Source organism: Poecilia latipinna, unplaced genomic scaffold (assembly GCF_001443285.1).
Source record: "Poecilia latipinna isolate Pla-1442-1.1 unplaced genomic scaffold, P_latipinna-1.0 Scaffold927, whole genome shotgun sequence".
Lineage (NCBI taxonomy): Eukaryota > Metazoa > Chordata > Actinopteri > Cyprinodontiformes > Poeciliidae > Poecilia > Poecilia latipinna.
The window spans coordinates 23651-42377 of NW_015113543.1; the positions used below are offsets into that span (position 1 = coordinate 23651).

The following is an 18727-nucleotide window of genomic DNA, read 5'->3' on the forward strand; positions in this document are numbered from 1 at the left end:
CTTTGGTTTGAAAGGGGGTTCATCTCTCACAAAGTTTGACGTGTGCGCCTGTGAAGATGAGAGAGGGTGTGTGTGTGTGTGTGTGTGTGTGTGTGTGTGTGTGTGTGTGTGTGTGTGCGTGTGTGCGTGTGGGTTGGGGGGGGCGGTGAGGTGTGATGAAGACCCTCACCAACTGATGCAAATAACAGCAACAGACATAAAATTTTAAAAAGGTGACAACGAGCACAGCCGGGCTCTGTGGGGAGGTTCTGACAGGTCTTGGAAGGAGCACTCTGCAGTGAAAGGAGTCGTCTCATATTAAAGAGTAAATTCAACCTTTTATGTTTCTTTTGTTCCTGAGGATGTCAAGATGAAGTCCTACAGTCTCGATGAGGAAGTAGTCCTCCCACCTGCTGCTGGCAGAAAGCAGAAGCTCAGTGCTGCTCCAAGCCAGGCTCTGCTTGGAGCAGCACTGAGGCTCTGACAGCGTCAGAGAAAAGTGACACATGTCGTTTCTGCTTTAAGAATCACATTCTGTATGGAAAACTCTACATACGGTATGTCAATGTGCTAGATGTGACCCACAAAAGAGCTTCTCCAAGTGTGAATAAAGGCGGGGCACAGGAAACAAAAAATAATAACTGCGGACATTTAGTCAACTTCACCAAATCCAACTTCACAAACATTGGCTGTCCATGGCTGGAGCCGTCTGCCTCTTCCACTCCAAAACTCGATGAAAACTTGACGTAGAGGTACCAAATTCAGCGGTGGGTTGGTTGACACGCTGGTTGTTTGGATCCTTTTGTTGAGTGTTGTTAATTCTACTGCCATGATCCCTTTTAAGGTCAAGGTTGGTCTATTTTACCACTTCTCCATAGTGGATTATGGTTTTTTTAGTTCGGATAAAACTGTTTTAGATCATGAAATGGGACTCCTGATTGTTTTCACTAAATCTTTTAAGGGACCCTAACAGTTTGACTAAACCACCATTGATCCATTTATTTATTTTTATGACATCGTTAGAAATGCTAATGCTTGTGGCATTGTTAGCAAAGTGCTTATGATGACTGAGCTTATTTTCAGTTTACGCTATGATTATTGAACATATTTTTATTCAATGACAATGTTTGGTGTGCAAAATGTGGTAAATGAGTAATTGAAAGAGATAATTTGTGAATGATGTAAAACTTTATAAGTCTAATCCAATGAAAGATGGAAGTTTGAAATGTCTCTAGTAACTATGAATCTGATTTGCTAAGTGCTGACTGCACTTTTTGTTGACCTTATTGATAAGTCAGGTTTTTTTGGAACGTCTGCCAAGAGTGGCAAACTTTTTATCTCCAGATCTTGAATGTCTTGAGTTCCCATTTTGGATAAATATTTTTTTGTTGTTTTTGCTAAAGACTTGACTAAAGGAGAAAAAAAAAAACACAAAATTGTTCTTGGCATGATCCCACAACATTAAAAGAGACATTTATGAGTGGAACATCAGTACAGGTGCAACAAAAAGTTTACTGAAATAATAGCAATAATGTAGTGTGGGTGTGGGTGGATGTCAATTTGCTCTCTAAGGGGAGGCCAGGTCTCCTACACTTTTAAAATCCCGGGTCTATAATAACCGATCAATACTTTTAGACAAAAAACTATTTTATGTTTTATTTTCTTTAAAAATTATTGTCAAAAATGAAAAACTTTCTCCAAATTACTATGTGCAGAGAGTCACCTCCCTGCGGAAGTGTGTGCATGTGTGTGTGTGTGTCCATCTGTCTGTGAGTGTGTGCCTTTATGCGAGCAACAACAAAGCAGATGGAGCTTCTGATGACTTCTGAGCGAGTTTTCCAGTTTTCAAAAAGCTGAAGTGGGCAAAAGCATGGAAACACTTCAGGTTTGTCAACAATGAACAGAGGTTTGGACACACCGAGGTTCCACTACCGCAGCCGTATCTGCAGCTCAACCCAGAGCCTGCTGATGAGCCAGAGAAAATAAAACACACAACTATCATTTTTTTAAAAGCCAGAAAACAACAATATCATAATTTATTGCAATAATTACTGGAATACTTTATTGTCCAGCAAAATTTTGTTATTGTGACAGGCCTATATACACATATAACATCGTCAAATGCAAGATTTATTTAGTGGCAACAACAGGTTAAGATAGAGTCCATCAAAACACTTGAGTCCATGTGTGCTGCTTACACACACATAAGGTTTCTACATAAGAATGTTAAGTAGTAGTGTGAGGAGCCACAGAGACTTGTCCCCTAGGACCTCAGGGAGGCATGGAGGAGATCAGAAAACTGTACCCCTGACCCCTCATCCCCACCTAGAGAGGAGCAGAGGAAAACCCCAGGGGAACAACCCAGCAGCCACTGTGCAGAGCCTCTAGGCCAGAGGTCTCCTAAGTTAAGAGCTGGTGTCCTGCACCCTGGTAGTAACTATTGCTTCGGCATGTCAGTGTTAGAAACAAGCCATCATTTGATTCATGTGTGTTGAACCAGGCAGAGAACTGAAACATGCAGGACTTCAGCCCGTGAGGACCGACTGTGGACACCGTGGGGAGCTACAGCGGAGAGCCAAACGGCTCCGCCGGAGAAGATCCAGACACAAACACACTCACACCCAATCTAAGGGCCACTCACACTCCCCATACACACTTTACACTGCAAAGGTTTTTTTTCCCCACTATAGTTTAGTTTTATTTTGACAGACGACATAAACTGCTTGTGTGATTTGGGGAAAAATAAAATATATATATATATTTATTTCACATCAGTTCAAAAGGCTAATAAATAGATTCACGAAGACAAAAACGAAGGGTATTATATCCATATTCTCAGTATGTTTCAACTAGTTTTAGAAACACAACATAGTTCTAGTTAGTTATAGTTTTTCCCCATTAATTGTTTTTATTTGTTTTCTTAATGTTTTTGTTAGTTTTAATTAACTATAATCTTAATCTCTCAATAAAAGGTCAAATAAAAAAAATTACAAATTTACAGGAAAACAACAAATCAAATAAAAACCATGACATGGTGCAACAAACTACTGTACATCTAAAGCAAGTTTGATTCACTTTACTGAAAATGTATGTTCAAAGCCTTAAAGGTTACTTTAAGTTGTTTGTTCAGCTGGATTACCTGTTGGATTCAGATGCACTTTATGCTTAAGTGGCTTCAAAAGCCTCCACAGAAAGCAGCTATATGTGAAGACCAACAATAATATATATATTAAAAAAAATAGCAGCTGACTTCTAGAGACTTTCAGAAAGCAGAGAAGAACACTTTAAAACTGAGGGAAAGTCTGGCTCCTTTGAAGTGAGATCTAAAGAAATAAATGTGACTCAGACTTTTAGGCATAACTGAAATGATACGTGGGGCGTGATGATCACTTAAAGCGGTAAAAAGAGTGTAAAATTGCTCACCTCATCCAATTTGGTCTGCAGGCAGGGAAATGAGAAGGTGAAACCCAGAGGAAGCTTTTTATCCTTTATCCCCATCTTCTCCAGAAAATTAGCCAGACAGTCGGCGATGTGGTCAAATAACTATGAGAGAGAAAAGGTTGTTCTCATTAGGCAAGAGCAGAACACTCTGAACAGGGCTGCAGCTATCAAAGTCACCGCTCCAGCCTTTGTATTAGACTGTAAGGATGCCTGGGACCGTTTCATTTGCACAGGCGGATGCCTTAATGATGCAAACGTTAGCAGAATGACACCAAGGAGAAGTATTAAGATCCCAGATGTACAGGTACCAGGTGACTCCTCGTCAACAGAACAAGGAGCACAAAGACAGCCTGACATCGTCTCAGCAGCTTTAGTCATTCAGGACCACTCGCACAAACACAGCAATCCTGAAGTCCTAAAAGAAGGTAAGCAAATAAATGAACACAGAAGTGGTTAAAACCGCTCACGACTGGTTTCAGACATCTAAACTATAGAAATGACGGTTTAAATTTGTCTGTAAATGTGTTGTTCTACATACTTTTAGCTTCACTCGGTTTACATTTCCCAAAAATAAAATCTTCAATTAAGCAGTTTTTTTTCAATCTGATTATTAATGATGTAAGAATTACTATTATTATTGGCTAAGGACTGATTCCTGGATACCATCGATGATAATAATAATAAAAGAATGTTATTTTGCTGCATTTCAGGCAATAAAATGTTTATTTTGTTATTTAGTATTGCAGACAAATTATGTGTTTATTTTAATCTTTTAAAGTCTAAAATTGTGCAAAAAGGCTTAAAGGGTTAAATGAAAACTCTACAGAATGTGGCAGTTATTTATCCGATTCACTGATTTATTGATTCATCGTCAGAATAACCAAAAACTAAATGAATCATTAGTTACCGTTCTAATGTTTAGAATGAAGCCAATACAAAAAGTCATTTTAAACTCAGGAGAAAGATGATTCAATTTATGAAGGGAATAATTTGGATAAGTACTTTCATCCCATCCTTTTTTCTTTTGAGGGAAATCACTTCCATTAGCGCCAGCTGGCATCTGTGCTAACTAAGCGCTGCTCTGGTTTGACAAATCCAGCAGTCTGTGATCCCTCAGCAGGTGCCGTTATTAAATGTGTGATTCGCAGTGTTTCGGTGGTAAAACAAAAGCCTGTTGAAACCAATCTGTTCGTGTGAACTCCAAGTCTTTCCAAAGTCTGAGGGGGCTGTCAGATTAATGTAGTGTCCCCAGCTGTAGGGCTTCTCCACGCTGCCTGAGCAGCTGACCTGGAGGCTGACTGAAAATAAAGTTTTAGAGACATTTTCCCATGATGGAAGAGCTATACTGCAAACTACTTAAAAGTAAAAGAACAAGAAAACATTTAAAAAAATTAAGAGTTTAGAATATTGGAAATAAATACTGGATTCAAATGCTGAATAATAAAGGATCCTCGCCACTTTTTGCCTGCTTGTTTTCAGACAGCAAGACGAGCAATAACAGATCTGAGACAACATCGCCGACTACAGATTGATGTATAAACTCAGCTCTTGCTGCATTAACATACTCCCACACACAGTGCTGCCCCTCTCTTCTCAGAACAACCCGTACGTTTTCCATCCGATCAAGGTCTGTGGACTGAGACGACCATAAAAATAAACAAGCATTGATTTCATGTCTGCCAATGACTGAAATAAACATTTTCTTATGAAATCAATGACATCTGGTGTACATCGATCCCTGCGTCACCGCAGGTCATCCACCGTTAGTCTTTAGGTCTGAACATTTGATATTTGTCTTCATATTTAACAAGCGGTCAGTTAGTCTTTATATTTAATTCGCCATCCAAAAAACACTTCTTGATTTAAAGTATTTTGAAAATTGATCAGCGGGTTTACAACAGATGTAAACCTGCTGGTTGTATTCCTGATTGAACCAAAGTGGGGTTTTTAACACAAAATAACCAAAATAACACCAGTTTATCCCCGTCTTCATATTATCCACCTTGTGCACTAAACATGTCTTTGAGAGTTTTCTCCTCCTCATTATGAGGTCACTAATGTCACTTTGGTAGCATAACTAATTTCATCACGCTGCAGTACGCCGACAACATGCTAGCTAAGGTGAAAACAGCTAGTTGCTACTACTAGCAGCCGTAGCAACTAGTGAGCTTAAAGGCCGGTCCATCTTTCTGCAGACAAGTTGCGCGTGTACGCACCGTGTTTGCAGAACATGATAGAAATAAAATGTAGAATCAGAATCAAAATATTCCAGGTATGTTACAGAAATAATAGCAGTAATGTAGTTGAGGGGGCAATGGTTTTGATTTGCTTGAAAACCCCTGGACTTTAGAGGAGCATTCACTAACAAATTTCCCACCTTACAAGAAAAACAGGGTTTTCCACCTGAAGGCTCACCCTCAGCTTTCATAAAGTACTCAGTTTCAGAGAAAGTCACCTTGCAGTTGTACTTTAAAAAAAAAAAGAGGTTTTGTGAAATTCCTCTCAAACCTCTGGTTGGCATGTAAATATTGTCTACCTGTGTTGTCATGGAGACCTAGAGTCCCTGATATGCCGCTCTTTGCTGCAATCCTCCAACAGTGAGATTTGGAGACGTTTTTTTTACCTGCTACACCATCCTCCTCACCGTGCGCTGTGACTTTACAAAGTCAGTTCAAGGCGCCTGGAAGTTTTTATTGCGTCTCTTATTGTAGATATGGACAAGTTTAGGCTAGTGGCCATTTGATTTCCTTATGTCCTGCCTATCACAGAGCAACACATACCCGTCTCCTTGAATGGCACGTTGTCTAAAGTGTCTAAGTATACGGTTTTTGCAACACATTATGTTTATATTTAAAATGGAGACATGAAATCCTAATAAAAAGTTCCTCAGATCTCTGATTAACTTAAACAGCAGAGTACAGAAGTCGTATTTCATCTCTAAGACAAACATTTGAGAAAATCTTCTCGATATACTTTCTTGTAAAATCCATAGCAACAGTGTTGTTCGCGGTATATAATGGGCATTGTGTACATGTTACAAAGACACCCAGTGGTAAACGCAAACGCCATTTCTATTCTTTTATTGATATTGCTGTGCACTGAATACACTCTCTAAATGTAGGACTTCACAGTAAGAAGGAAAATTAAAACTTTCATCTAAACTATTTATATTCCTCGTGGACCAAGTCCGTGCTGAAAATCCATAAAGTTTCAATTAGTGTCAAACTGAACGGCAGATGTTTACTCAACTACTATTGGTTTATACAGTGAAGACAACCCGCAGACTATAACTGGAACATTCACTATAATAAAGTTATCGCTGTGTGAAAGTTTGAGAAGAAAATTAAATTTACTTTCATCCAAGTAACTTTGGCTCTACATAACCTAACATGATGACAGCAGCAGCAGCAGCAGCTTCATTTCCCCCTGCGACTAAAACGAGGCAAAGAAACAGTCAGCATGAGTTCAACGAAACGTACCGACTTACGTTTCAATTAGCGGCAGCGCTTTTCAGGACGGCATGTACGATTTTAACTGCCTGTCTGCTTCAATTGGCTTTGCAATAAATGTTTTCTAAGCTAACAGAATAAGTAGAGTCTATAAGAACAGCAAAAGGGAAACATTTAATGTTGGAAAGTCTCCCGTTTTCCTAATTAAGCTGTCACTTAAATCAGGTGCTCTTCTGTACAACACTACCTTTGTGGAACGCCATAATCTCATTTAGAGTTGAAATAAATACGACTGGATGTATAACATGTCAGACATAAACATTATGTAGCCTTTTATTTCTCATGAGTCAAACCTTCTTGTGTCTTCTAAAAAGAATCTAGAAACTGTTCATAACAAGCAGACAAATTAAGAGTGGGTTTTTAATTTAATTAATATATCAACTAATTTGTTTAGCAATTACATATCATCCTGCATATTGTGTCTTTATTTTAGCCATTCTGTCTTCCTTTTATTATTATTATTATTATTATTATTATTTATCTTGGAAGAAGGAAAACAAGATGAAAAGAAATTCTCCTTGTTGAAACGACCTGGTAAAAAAAAAAATATTTAAAAATGTATATGAAAGTTACTGAAAATATCACTCCAAAGCTCGTGGAAATGAGCAACAACAGATTTTAAACCATCCAGCTTAAATATTACAATTAATTTACTGGCGTTTGAAAGCGTTGGATTCTTTTGCCGCTCTAACGCTCGTTCTTTCACAGAAACAGAAAAAACCTCGTTATGTACGTACACCTTCCTGCACAGTCTGTGCCTGGAAATATTCTGACACCAACAGCGCAACAATGTAACTCTGTCAACTCTTCAGCTGCCACGGAAATCTGCAAGCTGCTTGGGATTTGTTAACGAGCGACGGCGGAAATAAAGTGGTCCCTTTCTGCTCGTTTGCCAACAATACTAATACATCCCAAGAGTGTTTCTGAGGCACAGTCACCCCCCTCACTTTTAACCTCGGCTTGAAAAGGAGGTGGGAGCTTACGACATGACCGCTTCTGGCGGTGAAACACACTAATGTTTGTGTACACGGCGCATTAATGGAAACAAAAACAGATTTCCTTCGCCGCTTGTAGGTCGAGGTTATGAAAGAGACTGTGGGCGGCCGGGTTAACTGAGAGAAACAAACTGCTGCAGGCGGCCTGAAGAAGACGCTGCTCCTGAGAATCCCTCCAGCCGCCAACAGGTCGGCTCAAACATCATTATTTCGCTGTGCATTTGAGGGCTAAAGCCCCCTAAACATATTAGGGATTATGGTAACACCGTTCTTCTTCAATTAGCCACCCTCAGCTGCTCTTAAAGAACATCTTAAGATAGCAAGCTGGCCGTCCATGCATCTATTGGGATTTTACAGAGAGGACTCACAAATTAGCGGTGAGATGGAATCAAAAGGAGAGATGGTTTTTCCAATTTATACAAATAAAAAAGGTCAAGTGCATTTGTATTCAGACCTAAGGTCAAAACAAATCAGATCGAATCGAGAAGAGACAATAAACGATGTAAGAGACATGTGTAATATTTATGGGTTAATAAAAAAAAAGGTTTCTTTATGTAAACAACAGTTTTAAAGATCACAAACTGTATTATTGTATTGTGTGCTTTTCAGGCACACAGTGACATTTTACAGCATAATCAAGGAACTATGTTATCTTCAGTTGTAATAATGATATCAAGTATGACTTAAAAGAAATTTTACTCCCTGATTTAATGCAGTGGTATTGGGCCTGTGTCTCTTTAAGGAGCTCTTTATGAAACTCCCTCTTCAGGAAGTCATCACAACATGGCTCCTCTATTAACCCTTTAACAACCTTTTTTCCAGCGGAGAAGCAGGACAATACCCCGAAATGTCTGACGTCGACTTGGACGGCAACAAAAAAGGGACACTTTTATTATTTCTCTGCTTCCTTCACAGACAGATCTAAATGAAACCCTCATTAACAACGCCAATGGCAACACCGACTAAAAGGCGTCTCTTCAAGAGCCTGTTGAAATCATTACATTTACAAAACTCATTCAGGGATTGCAACGTTACAGTGGTATAATCGTTACTCCGAGTTGCTGCTACACCGAGGAATGGTTCAACACGAAGCTGTCAACATCTTATGTATATATATTTTTTTACATTTCAGCTGGGTTTTTTTCCTCCCGCTGGGTCTGTCAGTGAGAGGGTTTACTTTGATAGGCTACTCAGCGTAGCAAATTACGGCCAAAAAAAAAAAGAAAGACAACAGAGAGAAACAGTAAATCAACATGTCACGAATGTATTTAGAGAAGAAAATGAACACCATCTGATAATTTCTGTATGGAATTGTTTTGTTTTTCTGAGTCTACATGACATCGACATGTCGTCTTTTGTTTGGGGAAGTTTGGTGCATGGCAGCCAATAGACATGGCGGTGACCACCTGTCACAACAACAGCTAATTATCATCACAGAGGCCAACATGCAACCCCAGCATGAGGAGCCGAGCAGAGCTCAGCAGACATGACAGGCAAAATAACCAAAACAGGTCAGGAATGAGCTGGTCAGTGACAAAAAAATAAATAAATCTGGTTTTCCTGGACAACATGGGGAGGGGGAGAGAAGAGAAGGACTTACATCAGAGCCGCTGCCCCTCATGACGAGGTCAGGAATGTCATATATCTGGCTTTCCATCTCCACCTTCTGGTCGCCGTTGCCCTTCACTTTGACCAGCAGGATTCGGAAGTTGGATCCGCCGAGGTCGAGAGCCAGGAACTCGCCTTGTTCTGTCAACATAAAGAAAATTACATTCAGCACTCAAGATGATATTTCTCATAAAATATTAATTTTTTTTTTCATTAGATACTCTTAGTTTTGTCACCTTCAATTTTAATCATCTATACATTTTTATTTTTTTGCTTTTTTCATTCACCCATCTGATAAAACCATTGCTAAACAATAAGACAAAAATAATTAAATCTTAACACAAATTAATTGGACTTATGGACTTTTTGTCCAGCTATTTAACATGGATTTGTAATAAATATCTCGTATGTCTGCAAGTCAATTTTTTCACAGCAACTTCTCTGCTTGCAAAATATTGATTGTATTTTAGTAAATCTTCAAACTAAAGAAAGGGGACAAAATTGCAAAATAATTTGTGCCACCTCATCACAACAACCTGAGAGCATTTCATTGGAATATTAGAATCAGCTTTACTGGGCAGGATAAAACCAACAAGACCTTTGACATTGGGCTCACAAGCTCACATTGCACAAACACTGAGCATAAATGTATAAAACTTCAGAAGAAATAAAATAAAGTGTTAAAAAAAACAATATGCCCACATTATCCATAAAAATATGTGACTATGTGGAAAAACGTGGATAAAAAAATGTGGAAACCACAGAAAATATTCAATTTTCAAACATCCAGTTTAGTTTGTCATTTCCAAGAATCATTTTGTCAAAACGATTCTTGAAAAGATAAAAGTTGAAAAAAAAAGAAAGAAACATTTTGTTTGTTTTCACTTTCGCAACCAAAAACTTGAAAAGAGAAGGAAGCATGTATCTTTAGTCTTTCACCTTGGTGGAACCACCGTTCTTAAAAGCTGCAGGCATTTCTGAGGGGACTCTTCTGCTTACTAGTTAGAGGACTTCCAAAGGTCACCAGCTGCACTGGATTTAATTTATCAGAGTAAAGAGGCGTGTATACAGGTACTAGTACATGCAACACTCTTCAAACCATGTTTAACTTTCCTTGGACTTCAGAGCTATACTTTACTTTGTGTTGGTGTTTTTCTTAAAATTAAAAAAAAAATCTTAAGTCTGTGGCTGTGATGTGACACAATAAGGAAAAGTTCAAGAATAATGAATGCTTCTGCAAGGCACCATACCTGCTTCGTGACTCCTGGCTTGCAGCAAAGCAATTACATCAACTAATCTTTGCAGTCCTAAACCCAAGGTATGTTTTAATATGCCAACTACACAGTGATGTAGAGAGCGAGCATTTGAAATGCAGCGTTAGGCTGCTAGAAAGTCTCTACGGTTTGTATTTGTGGTCGGAACAATAAGGACGCAGCATACTTCAGTCTCTTTTTCTTAAGAACACCTAAATGTATGCCAGCTGCGTTCTGATCCAAAAGCAATGATTCAGGCTGAAACTAGCAAATAAAGATAAAGTCAAGCAGGTCGAATGTCAAAATGAAAAAGAAAAAAAAAAGAAAAAAAAAAGGTGAACGAAGGGAAGAATGAAGTCACTTGATGTCTTTAAAACCCTTAATCTGAAAGAAATAAGAACCAACTTCCATGTCTTTGTTAGGTCTCTAAACGTATTTTAAATTTGGCACTGCTGCTTTTTAAAATGCAAACCACAAATTTAAATAATCTCAAGTCAGTTAGAAACTCAATCATCTGACCTGTCATGGCAAATTTTATTATTATTTTTTGATTCCTTGTCATGGTAAAAGAAAAAAAAAAAGAAAAGAAACTTTTCCCCTAATTTAAAGAGTCTCGGACTGACAGGTTTTCAGCTCCTTTATTCTCAGCAGAATGAACCTAAATGAATGAATATCATTCAGGACTTCCTAAGTAACATCCTGGACCATTTTCACTTCACTTCACTTTTGTACAATGGTTGAGTCGATTAATGAAATCTCATCAAACCTCCAGTCACATCTCTGCTGCAACACAATAAAATCAAAATGTCAGAAAATGTCAATAGCCCTAAACTATGTAGAAAATATGCAACAGTTGCTGTTATTAAAAGAAGATTGGCTTCGGTTAAATCAATATATCACCCAGCTCTACTGTCTATAAAAAAAAAGAACACTCACCACTGCTGTCCAACATATTATTCCTTAATTACATCAAATGCAGCAGATAATCAGCAACAACTGGTCTCTCAAGGTGAAAATGTTCCCAAAACTTTCAGGCAAACTCCATAACACACAAAGCAATCAGAGAGGGTTGAGAGGCTGAGCACAGCAGGAACCCGTTGGCTCCAATCAGCAGAATCACACAATGGAAGCAACGCTGCCGCTAGTCTAGAGGAGCACAGAAGCAGCAGGCGAGGGGCTTCACATCTACAACTCATAAAAACTTCATACTGAACTTCAGGGGAAAAGAACTGCGGCTGCGGATGGTGAGTTTATTGGGATTTGTGGAGTTACTTTTCTGACAGTATTTTTACTTGCACCATGTTTAGTTTTAACATGACCTTCTCCTACAGAGGTGCAGAGGTCACAAAAATGTTGTGACCTCTGCATAGCTGGTGGCATTTCTTCTGACCTCCATCAACAAGAAACTTTATATAAAAGGCCAGATTTGTGCCATGGCCCTGATGTTCTCTTTGGACGGACCAAATAAAGCTTGGGATGTTTCCTAAGCTGACCTTTGTTTAACCTTTTCACTACCTTGTAAAGACCCATGAAAATGTAAATGACCAGTCAGAAATGAAGTGGTTTGTTGGCCGATGCTACGCATCAAACCTTCAAGGTTTTCACAGAACAGCCACATTTCATCCCCGTTTTTGCCATTTACAAACACATAATTGCTCCATTTACCAGCTGGGTGACTGTTGAAGACAATTAGATTCATTGGATTTTGTTGGAGTCACGTCACACCAAACATTTCAGGAATTTCTTTTTAGTACATGTTGATTAATGTGTAAGGAAATGCGTTCTTAATCCTTCTTGTCATAATTATGCAATACTAAGCCTGCCGCCGTAAGAAATAATTCAGTTAACTGCATTATGAATTAGAATTAGCTTGATTATTTTCATTCTGATGATTAATTTTAAAGGGAAATTTTGTTTACAGACATGTGAAAAACCATTTAATTTATGGTTTCGCTCCTGGGTGTTGTGTTTTATATTTGGATATTTACAATGTCTTGCAGTTTCTGGGTTAGCTGTTCTTTACAAAATTAGAATTTATTGTTCTTTGAAAGAGCAAATTTGCATTATTATGCCATTATCAATGTACTACCTCAAAACAACAACACTGTCATCAATTGCAATAATTACTGGGACGATTTGTTGTCCAGGACAATTTGTTACCGTTTTTGGTTGTAATGTGAAAGATGTGACAAAGTTTAATGGTTATGAATAAGCACTTTATAGGCTGGCTCCTGGTAACACAGATCCAAGGCTCATAATCATTTGAAGATGCCTGTTATGGTTCACCTCTCAAGTTTAAATCCCTTTAATCAAACAATTTAGAGATAAGTGGTGGTGTGAAAACCATCTTCTCAAAAAAAAAAAAAAAAAAAAACACTCAACTACAATGAACAAACTAAACAAAGGAAGAGAAAAAAAGCTAGCCATAAAATAGAAAAAATTAAAAGGGCCTTGAAATTGTTCACACTTTGTATACTTTGAGCTCCATAATAAATCAATGAAAGGAACATTTGATTGCTCAAACTGTCACATCTCTTCTTCAGACTAAAGATCTTAAAAATGTATTTTTTTTGGCAAAAGAGAAAAAAGAAAATCTTTCAACAGCCTTCTTTTATTCTGGGCATTTTGAATAGATTTGGTGTTATTGTGGGCTGTCAGCTCTCTCCAAAAGAACTGCTTAGAGTTAGATAAGGACTCAGCTTGTGTTTAGAGGAGCAATTATCAAAAACAGATTTGAAGGGGGGGGGGAAGAAAAAGAAAGAATTACCTGTTCCATCAGGAGTAGAACGCACATACGTTGGCAGCATCTTGACGGCAGCAGTGGGATTTGTGTCCCTGCATAAGCCTTTGTCCATCTCTCGCCGAAATCTCTTAGACACCTCCATCAAAGTCTTGTCTGATAGATGGAACTGGTGCAGGTATTTGTCCACCTAAAAAGAGGAAAAACAAGGATAGTCAATGCACCGCTATGAAAAAAGTAGCAAAATACATTTTTATCTGTAGCTGAAGAGTTAGATCGCCGGGGAACTGTGGTGCCCGAGGAATGCAGCCCACCTGTGCACAAAGCTGAACTCTGGCTTTGTGCTTCGAAGACTGAAGTGGGGAGGACCAGCCAGGATCTTTTTCCAAGACTGCCTTTAAAATGAGTTTAATGCTTCAGTTTGAACACGTGTGGCCAAATGGGAGCCACAAAGTCGGAATAACTGAGCAGGCTGGACGACTGGGATTGGTATGTCCTGCCAATTGTAGTCACTTTGGTTATTAGGAGAAAGTAAGTAAGCGTTGAGCAGAGACATTTATTTTTTGTGGCATCTCCTATAAACTCTGTTCTTTAGGACTTGCAGGAATATAAGTCTTCCTGTTTTACATCTGTTCAGAGGACAGATTAAGGCCAAGTTTCGTCCTCTTTAATCAAATTCCAGTTCGTTTGGGGATTTGGAAATTCCCAATCCAATTCTTATAAGGATCACAAATGCGAACGCTAGTCTGTCTGAAAACCTCAGTCTCGGTTCGGCTGTAGTGAACTGAGACCGAGGTTCACTATGTCAATACCAGATAATCGAAGACCACTTCAAAAGCCAAAAGTGAACTATAGCACAGGGTATTCTGGGTAAATGCAACCAAAACAAATGTGAGAGTCCAGCGCTAGAGGAAGAAATGGCTTGTGATCTTTTGCCTAAGACAAAAGAGAAATCCTACAGTCACTAAAATCTGACACTATTCCATTTTTGTTTATATTTTGTAAAGAAGGAAGTTGCGCTCTTGTCTTCTTCGGATGTTTATATGATGTTTCCTTCAGTGGTTCTTGGTGCAGCGCCACCACAGACGAGGAGGGTTAACATGTTTTTCAAATGGAAAATGTAAAAAATGTTGCAATCTTGGTTCTCAATCAAACAGAGTCTACTGGACTATCAGGTGTGAACACATCCTTAGACCTGCAAGTAAGCTTGGTGTACGTCAAGGGTGTCCAAAGTTGGTCCTCGAGGGCCGGCATCCTGCACGTTTTAGATCTCTCCCTAGTGATAGTAACAACCTCTTCAGCAAGTCAGTGTTCTCTATAGGCCTTCTAACGAGCCATCATTTGATGCAGGTGTGCTAAACCAGGGAGAGAATTAAAACATGCAGGATGCCGGTCCTCGAGGACCTACTTTGGACACCCCTGGTGTACGTGAATCTGTATGATCCATCTCTAAACCTGAAATCAACAATAGAAACGAACGGGTGCTACTTCGGGATTTTCTTATTGCAACAAGCAGAGTTCCAGTCAACTAAATGGGAAACCAAAAAATATGTAACTATTTGCGGCAAGCACAAGACGCACTAGAGAATCATGTTTGCTGTTGTAATAATATGATGCTACATTAGGTTTTTGGGTTTAACTTCACCTGCCCACAGAGTCCAAATGGTAGTCAAAATGCACTGAACCTTTGTCAAAATTAATCAAAAATGAAAAAAAAAAAAAAAAAAAACCTTCATATTATTTGTTACCGTTTACCTAAATTTGTGTTCTGGTGAAATAAAATGCTGTGAGAAGAACCTTTAAAATTTGGCAAGTAAGAGGTACAGAGAGAATTACAGCTTCTCGAGCCAAACGGCCACACAAGCCAAGGCAGGTTGGTTACAGGCACAAATATTATAAAACCATCAACCCCAAAACGCTTCCCCAATTTTTTCCCGCTGCAGTTTTGCTTGCATCGATGACTGACGTATTCTGCTGACGCAGGCATTGATGGAGATGGCAGCTGTATTTGTTTTTCCTCCATAGCACTAATTGCAACTGCTTATGCTGCAAAATGTCAACACAGCCACAGTTTACCCTGCCTCATAACCTAAAGGGCACAAACTATTCTGCACAATTACCTTTTTTTTAGGGGGATAAAAAAAACCCTTCTCTTTCTTTTAAAAGGTGGAAGTGTGGCAAAACAATTTACTTTTCTCTTCAGAGAATAAGATCCTCACATTAATGCAGGGAAACTGTGTAACTTTTCTAGAAGTTTCCTTCAGGTTTGCAACATAATTACAATAAATGAGAGCTGCATTAAGGAAGTTACAACGATGGCTTTCATTCTGTCAGTTTATTTCTCAAAATCATTTCTAAAAGCATCAAAAAAAGAATTCAAAAATCTAAACTAAAGAAGTAATTGTATGTAATTAGACTTGTGAAAACTAAGAAGACTCAATATTCTGAAAAGAAAATATACTTTCCTTCTGGTCAGGTGTAATCTACTAATGTGTTCCCTCCAAAACACTTTAAAAACAATAAGATTCTCCTACCTGGGAATAGTTTAGCTGATCAAACCTAATTAACTACAAAACTGGACTGATATCTTAAAGAGGTTTACTTCATTCTGTGCAAAACGCCTGAGCAGACCTGGCACCGCCTTCGATACGAAGCTCCTCGTCAGACCTTCACTTTCCAAGCCTCTCAGCCTCTTTCTCACAGAGCAGCCCTCCTCCACCACTCGGCTCCTTCAAACCAGCGGCAGCAGTAGTGAGCAAACACCTGGTAGAGCCGGCATCAGCGGAACTCATTATGTGAAATTTTTCAGTGCAACGCTGGTAAAAACGTTTTTAAAGGGTTAATAGAGGAGCCATGTTGTGATGACTTCCTGAAGGCGGAGCTTCAGAAAGAGCAGGACTTTTTAAAGAGACAGAGGCCCAATTTCAAGCATTAAATATCAAAGTCAAATTTCCTTCAAGACATATTTGATACATATAGTATTTTTATAACAACTTGTTACTTGATTGAGCTACAAGAGAATGGCATTATGTGCCTGGAAATTACATATTACTGTCCCCCTTTAAAAAGATCATGCCAATATATTCTGCATCACAAAATGGTGATGAAAATCATAACCTTCATTCTCACACGTATTAGCAGATGATAAGTCATGTCCACCTGCATCACCTGTAGTAAATAGCCTCCAACCCTTCTTAATTCAAAATAATGTGGTCCTGCATCCTTCATTTATCATGCTTGGTAAAAGCAAACATCACAGATTAGCAAGCAGTTTAGCTGTATGATCTAGTTTTTATTGGGTAGATGGTCATATCAGTAGTGATGTAATGTTAATAAGTAGATGAGTGGCATCAGCAGAGAAGCCTGTTAGGTTAATGGAGCTAAAGAGGAAGTTATTATGCAAGACAAGGCAGAGCCAGAGGGGGAAATTTCTATGGTGACACAGAAAACATAACGTTTTTGTTCTTTAGGCACTTTTTTCCTTTTTCTGATAATTTCAGGGCACTAGTATTTTTAGCGCCGTCACTGGCTCGCAAAGCTAATTTTTAAAGCAAAAACACAACAAAGCTGCACCAGAGAGTGTAACACGGACACTCAGGTGGGTTAATATCGCTTCCATGAAACATTTTCAACAAAAACTTTCACTCAGTTCTACTGAATGAAACACAAAAAAATATATATATTTGAGCACTGTCTGTGTCGGCACATCCATGCAACAGGTTTTGCCTCACAGCGAGATTTCTGGTTAAATCCTAGAATTTACCGAATTCAATCATGAAAAGTTCCCATTGCGAACGGAGAACACAAAAATGAGCACCTGTGTACCCTGTAATTCCTGTGCTTACCCAAACAGGCGGTCATCTGGTGGTAATGGAACAAATAAAAATCACATAAACACTGAAACATGATGATGATGCTTAAAATAAGAATAAAAAAAAAGAAACTGCATTCTGACGGAAATCCTTTCTTAGTCATACCGACAAGGAACTTTTAATGGCAGCCGGGTTTCTGTTGTCACGTTACAGGGAATCCTTTCTGCTGCAGTTAAAACATGTTTGGTTTTTTCTACTTCTATATCTGAGGTTATTATTCAGTTTTTCAACAACTTAATAGGAATGAGAAAAAGAAATGGCCAATGATTGCCTGTTGACAGACTTTGCAGTTCAGAAAATCCTCATAAAAATCTAAAAAGTAAAATAGTGGGAAAAATCCTAAGTTGGAAAAGCCTGGATGGTTTGTGTGAGGAGGGCTGAAGAAATCTGAAGTGTTGAAACAAACGCTGTACGTTACAGCTCATAAATATGACAAAATGAGACAAGACAGCAGAAGTCAGTTATTTTTTTAAATAGCTTCTTTAAGACTTTTTTTTTAAATTGCTTTAAGTGTTTGACAACAAACAAGCATTGAATGAGAACGAGCTGAGCCAGCAGCGAGGCTTCTGCTTGAGCCGCAACTTATAAACTAACTGTTTTTGTATATGTGAAGATAAGAGCTATTATATTAAGGAATCTGGTGTCTGAATAATCAAAACAGACTAAAAACAATAGATATCTTTGTTACTGAGCTCATTTGTCTCATTTATCAGGTGTGCTCATATTGTCAATACATAGATTGATTACAAGCAATTGGTTCAATTTAAACTTTTACGGCAAATAAAAATGCTATTTTTTTGTAAAGATGTATATACAGTGTTTTTCCAAAAGAGGCAGACAATGTTTAATTTGAGTAAATATGAAATTAGAGCCTCTGCTGGACCTTAATCCTAACAGTGTCTGTGTGTGTGAGGACCGTCTAGCTTTGAAAAGCAGGTGATTCCCAGGAACAGGAAGTGACCCGCAGTAAACATGGTGCTGCTGAGGACGGCGAGGCATGTCAGCGTGGCATGTAGTAAAGCATCAAACAGCAGAAGCAGCACATGCTGCGTTTAATCTGTGTGTTTAATCCAACGTAAAACAGCAAAAGGGAGCCGAAAGTATCCACGAAAAAAAAAAAAAAAATAAAAATATCAAAGCGTGAAAATTAATCATAATGATGGACAACCAAGATCTGAAGGCTGTGATACCTCCTGTGAAATGCAGCAGATTGCACGAGTGTTGCCAATTACAAGGTCTGCACAGAAAATGCTCTGACCATGTTTTTCAGGTTTTCTGAGTCAATGGGTGACAACATGGTAGTGATACCCCACATTCTACTAATACCATT

The 18727-nt window shown here is 38.6% G+C and overlaps 1 protein-coding gene across 1 annotated transcript in view; it reads right to left on the reverse strand.

Annotated features, from left to right (window-relative positions):
- The window catches only part of hk2 (hexokinase 2), a 47579-nt gene that overhangs the window by 22087 nt on the left and 6765 nt on the right, over window positions 1-18727 (reverse strand). Inside the window, exons 2-4 of the mRNA XM_015049129.1 lie at window positions 13553-13715; window positions 9525-9673; window positions 3403-3522 (exon numbers count right to left, since the gene is read on the reverse strand). Coding sequence (XP_014904615.1) covers window positions 3403-3522; window positions 9525-9673; window positions 13553-13715 — 432 coding nt within the window. The remainder of the gene's footprint in view (window positions 1-3402; window positions 3523-9524; window positions 9674-13552; window positions 13716-18727) is intronic.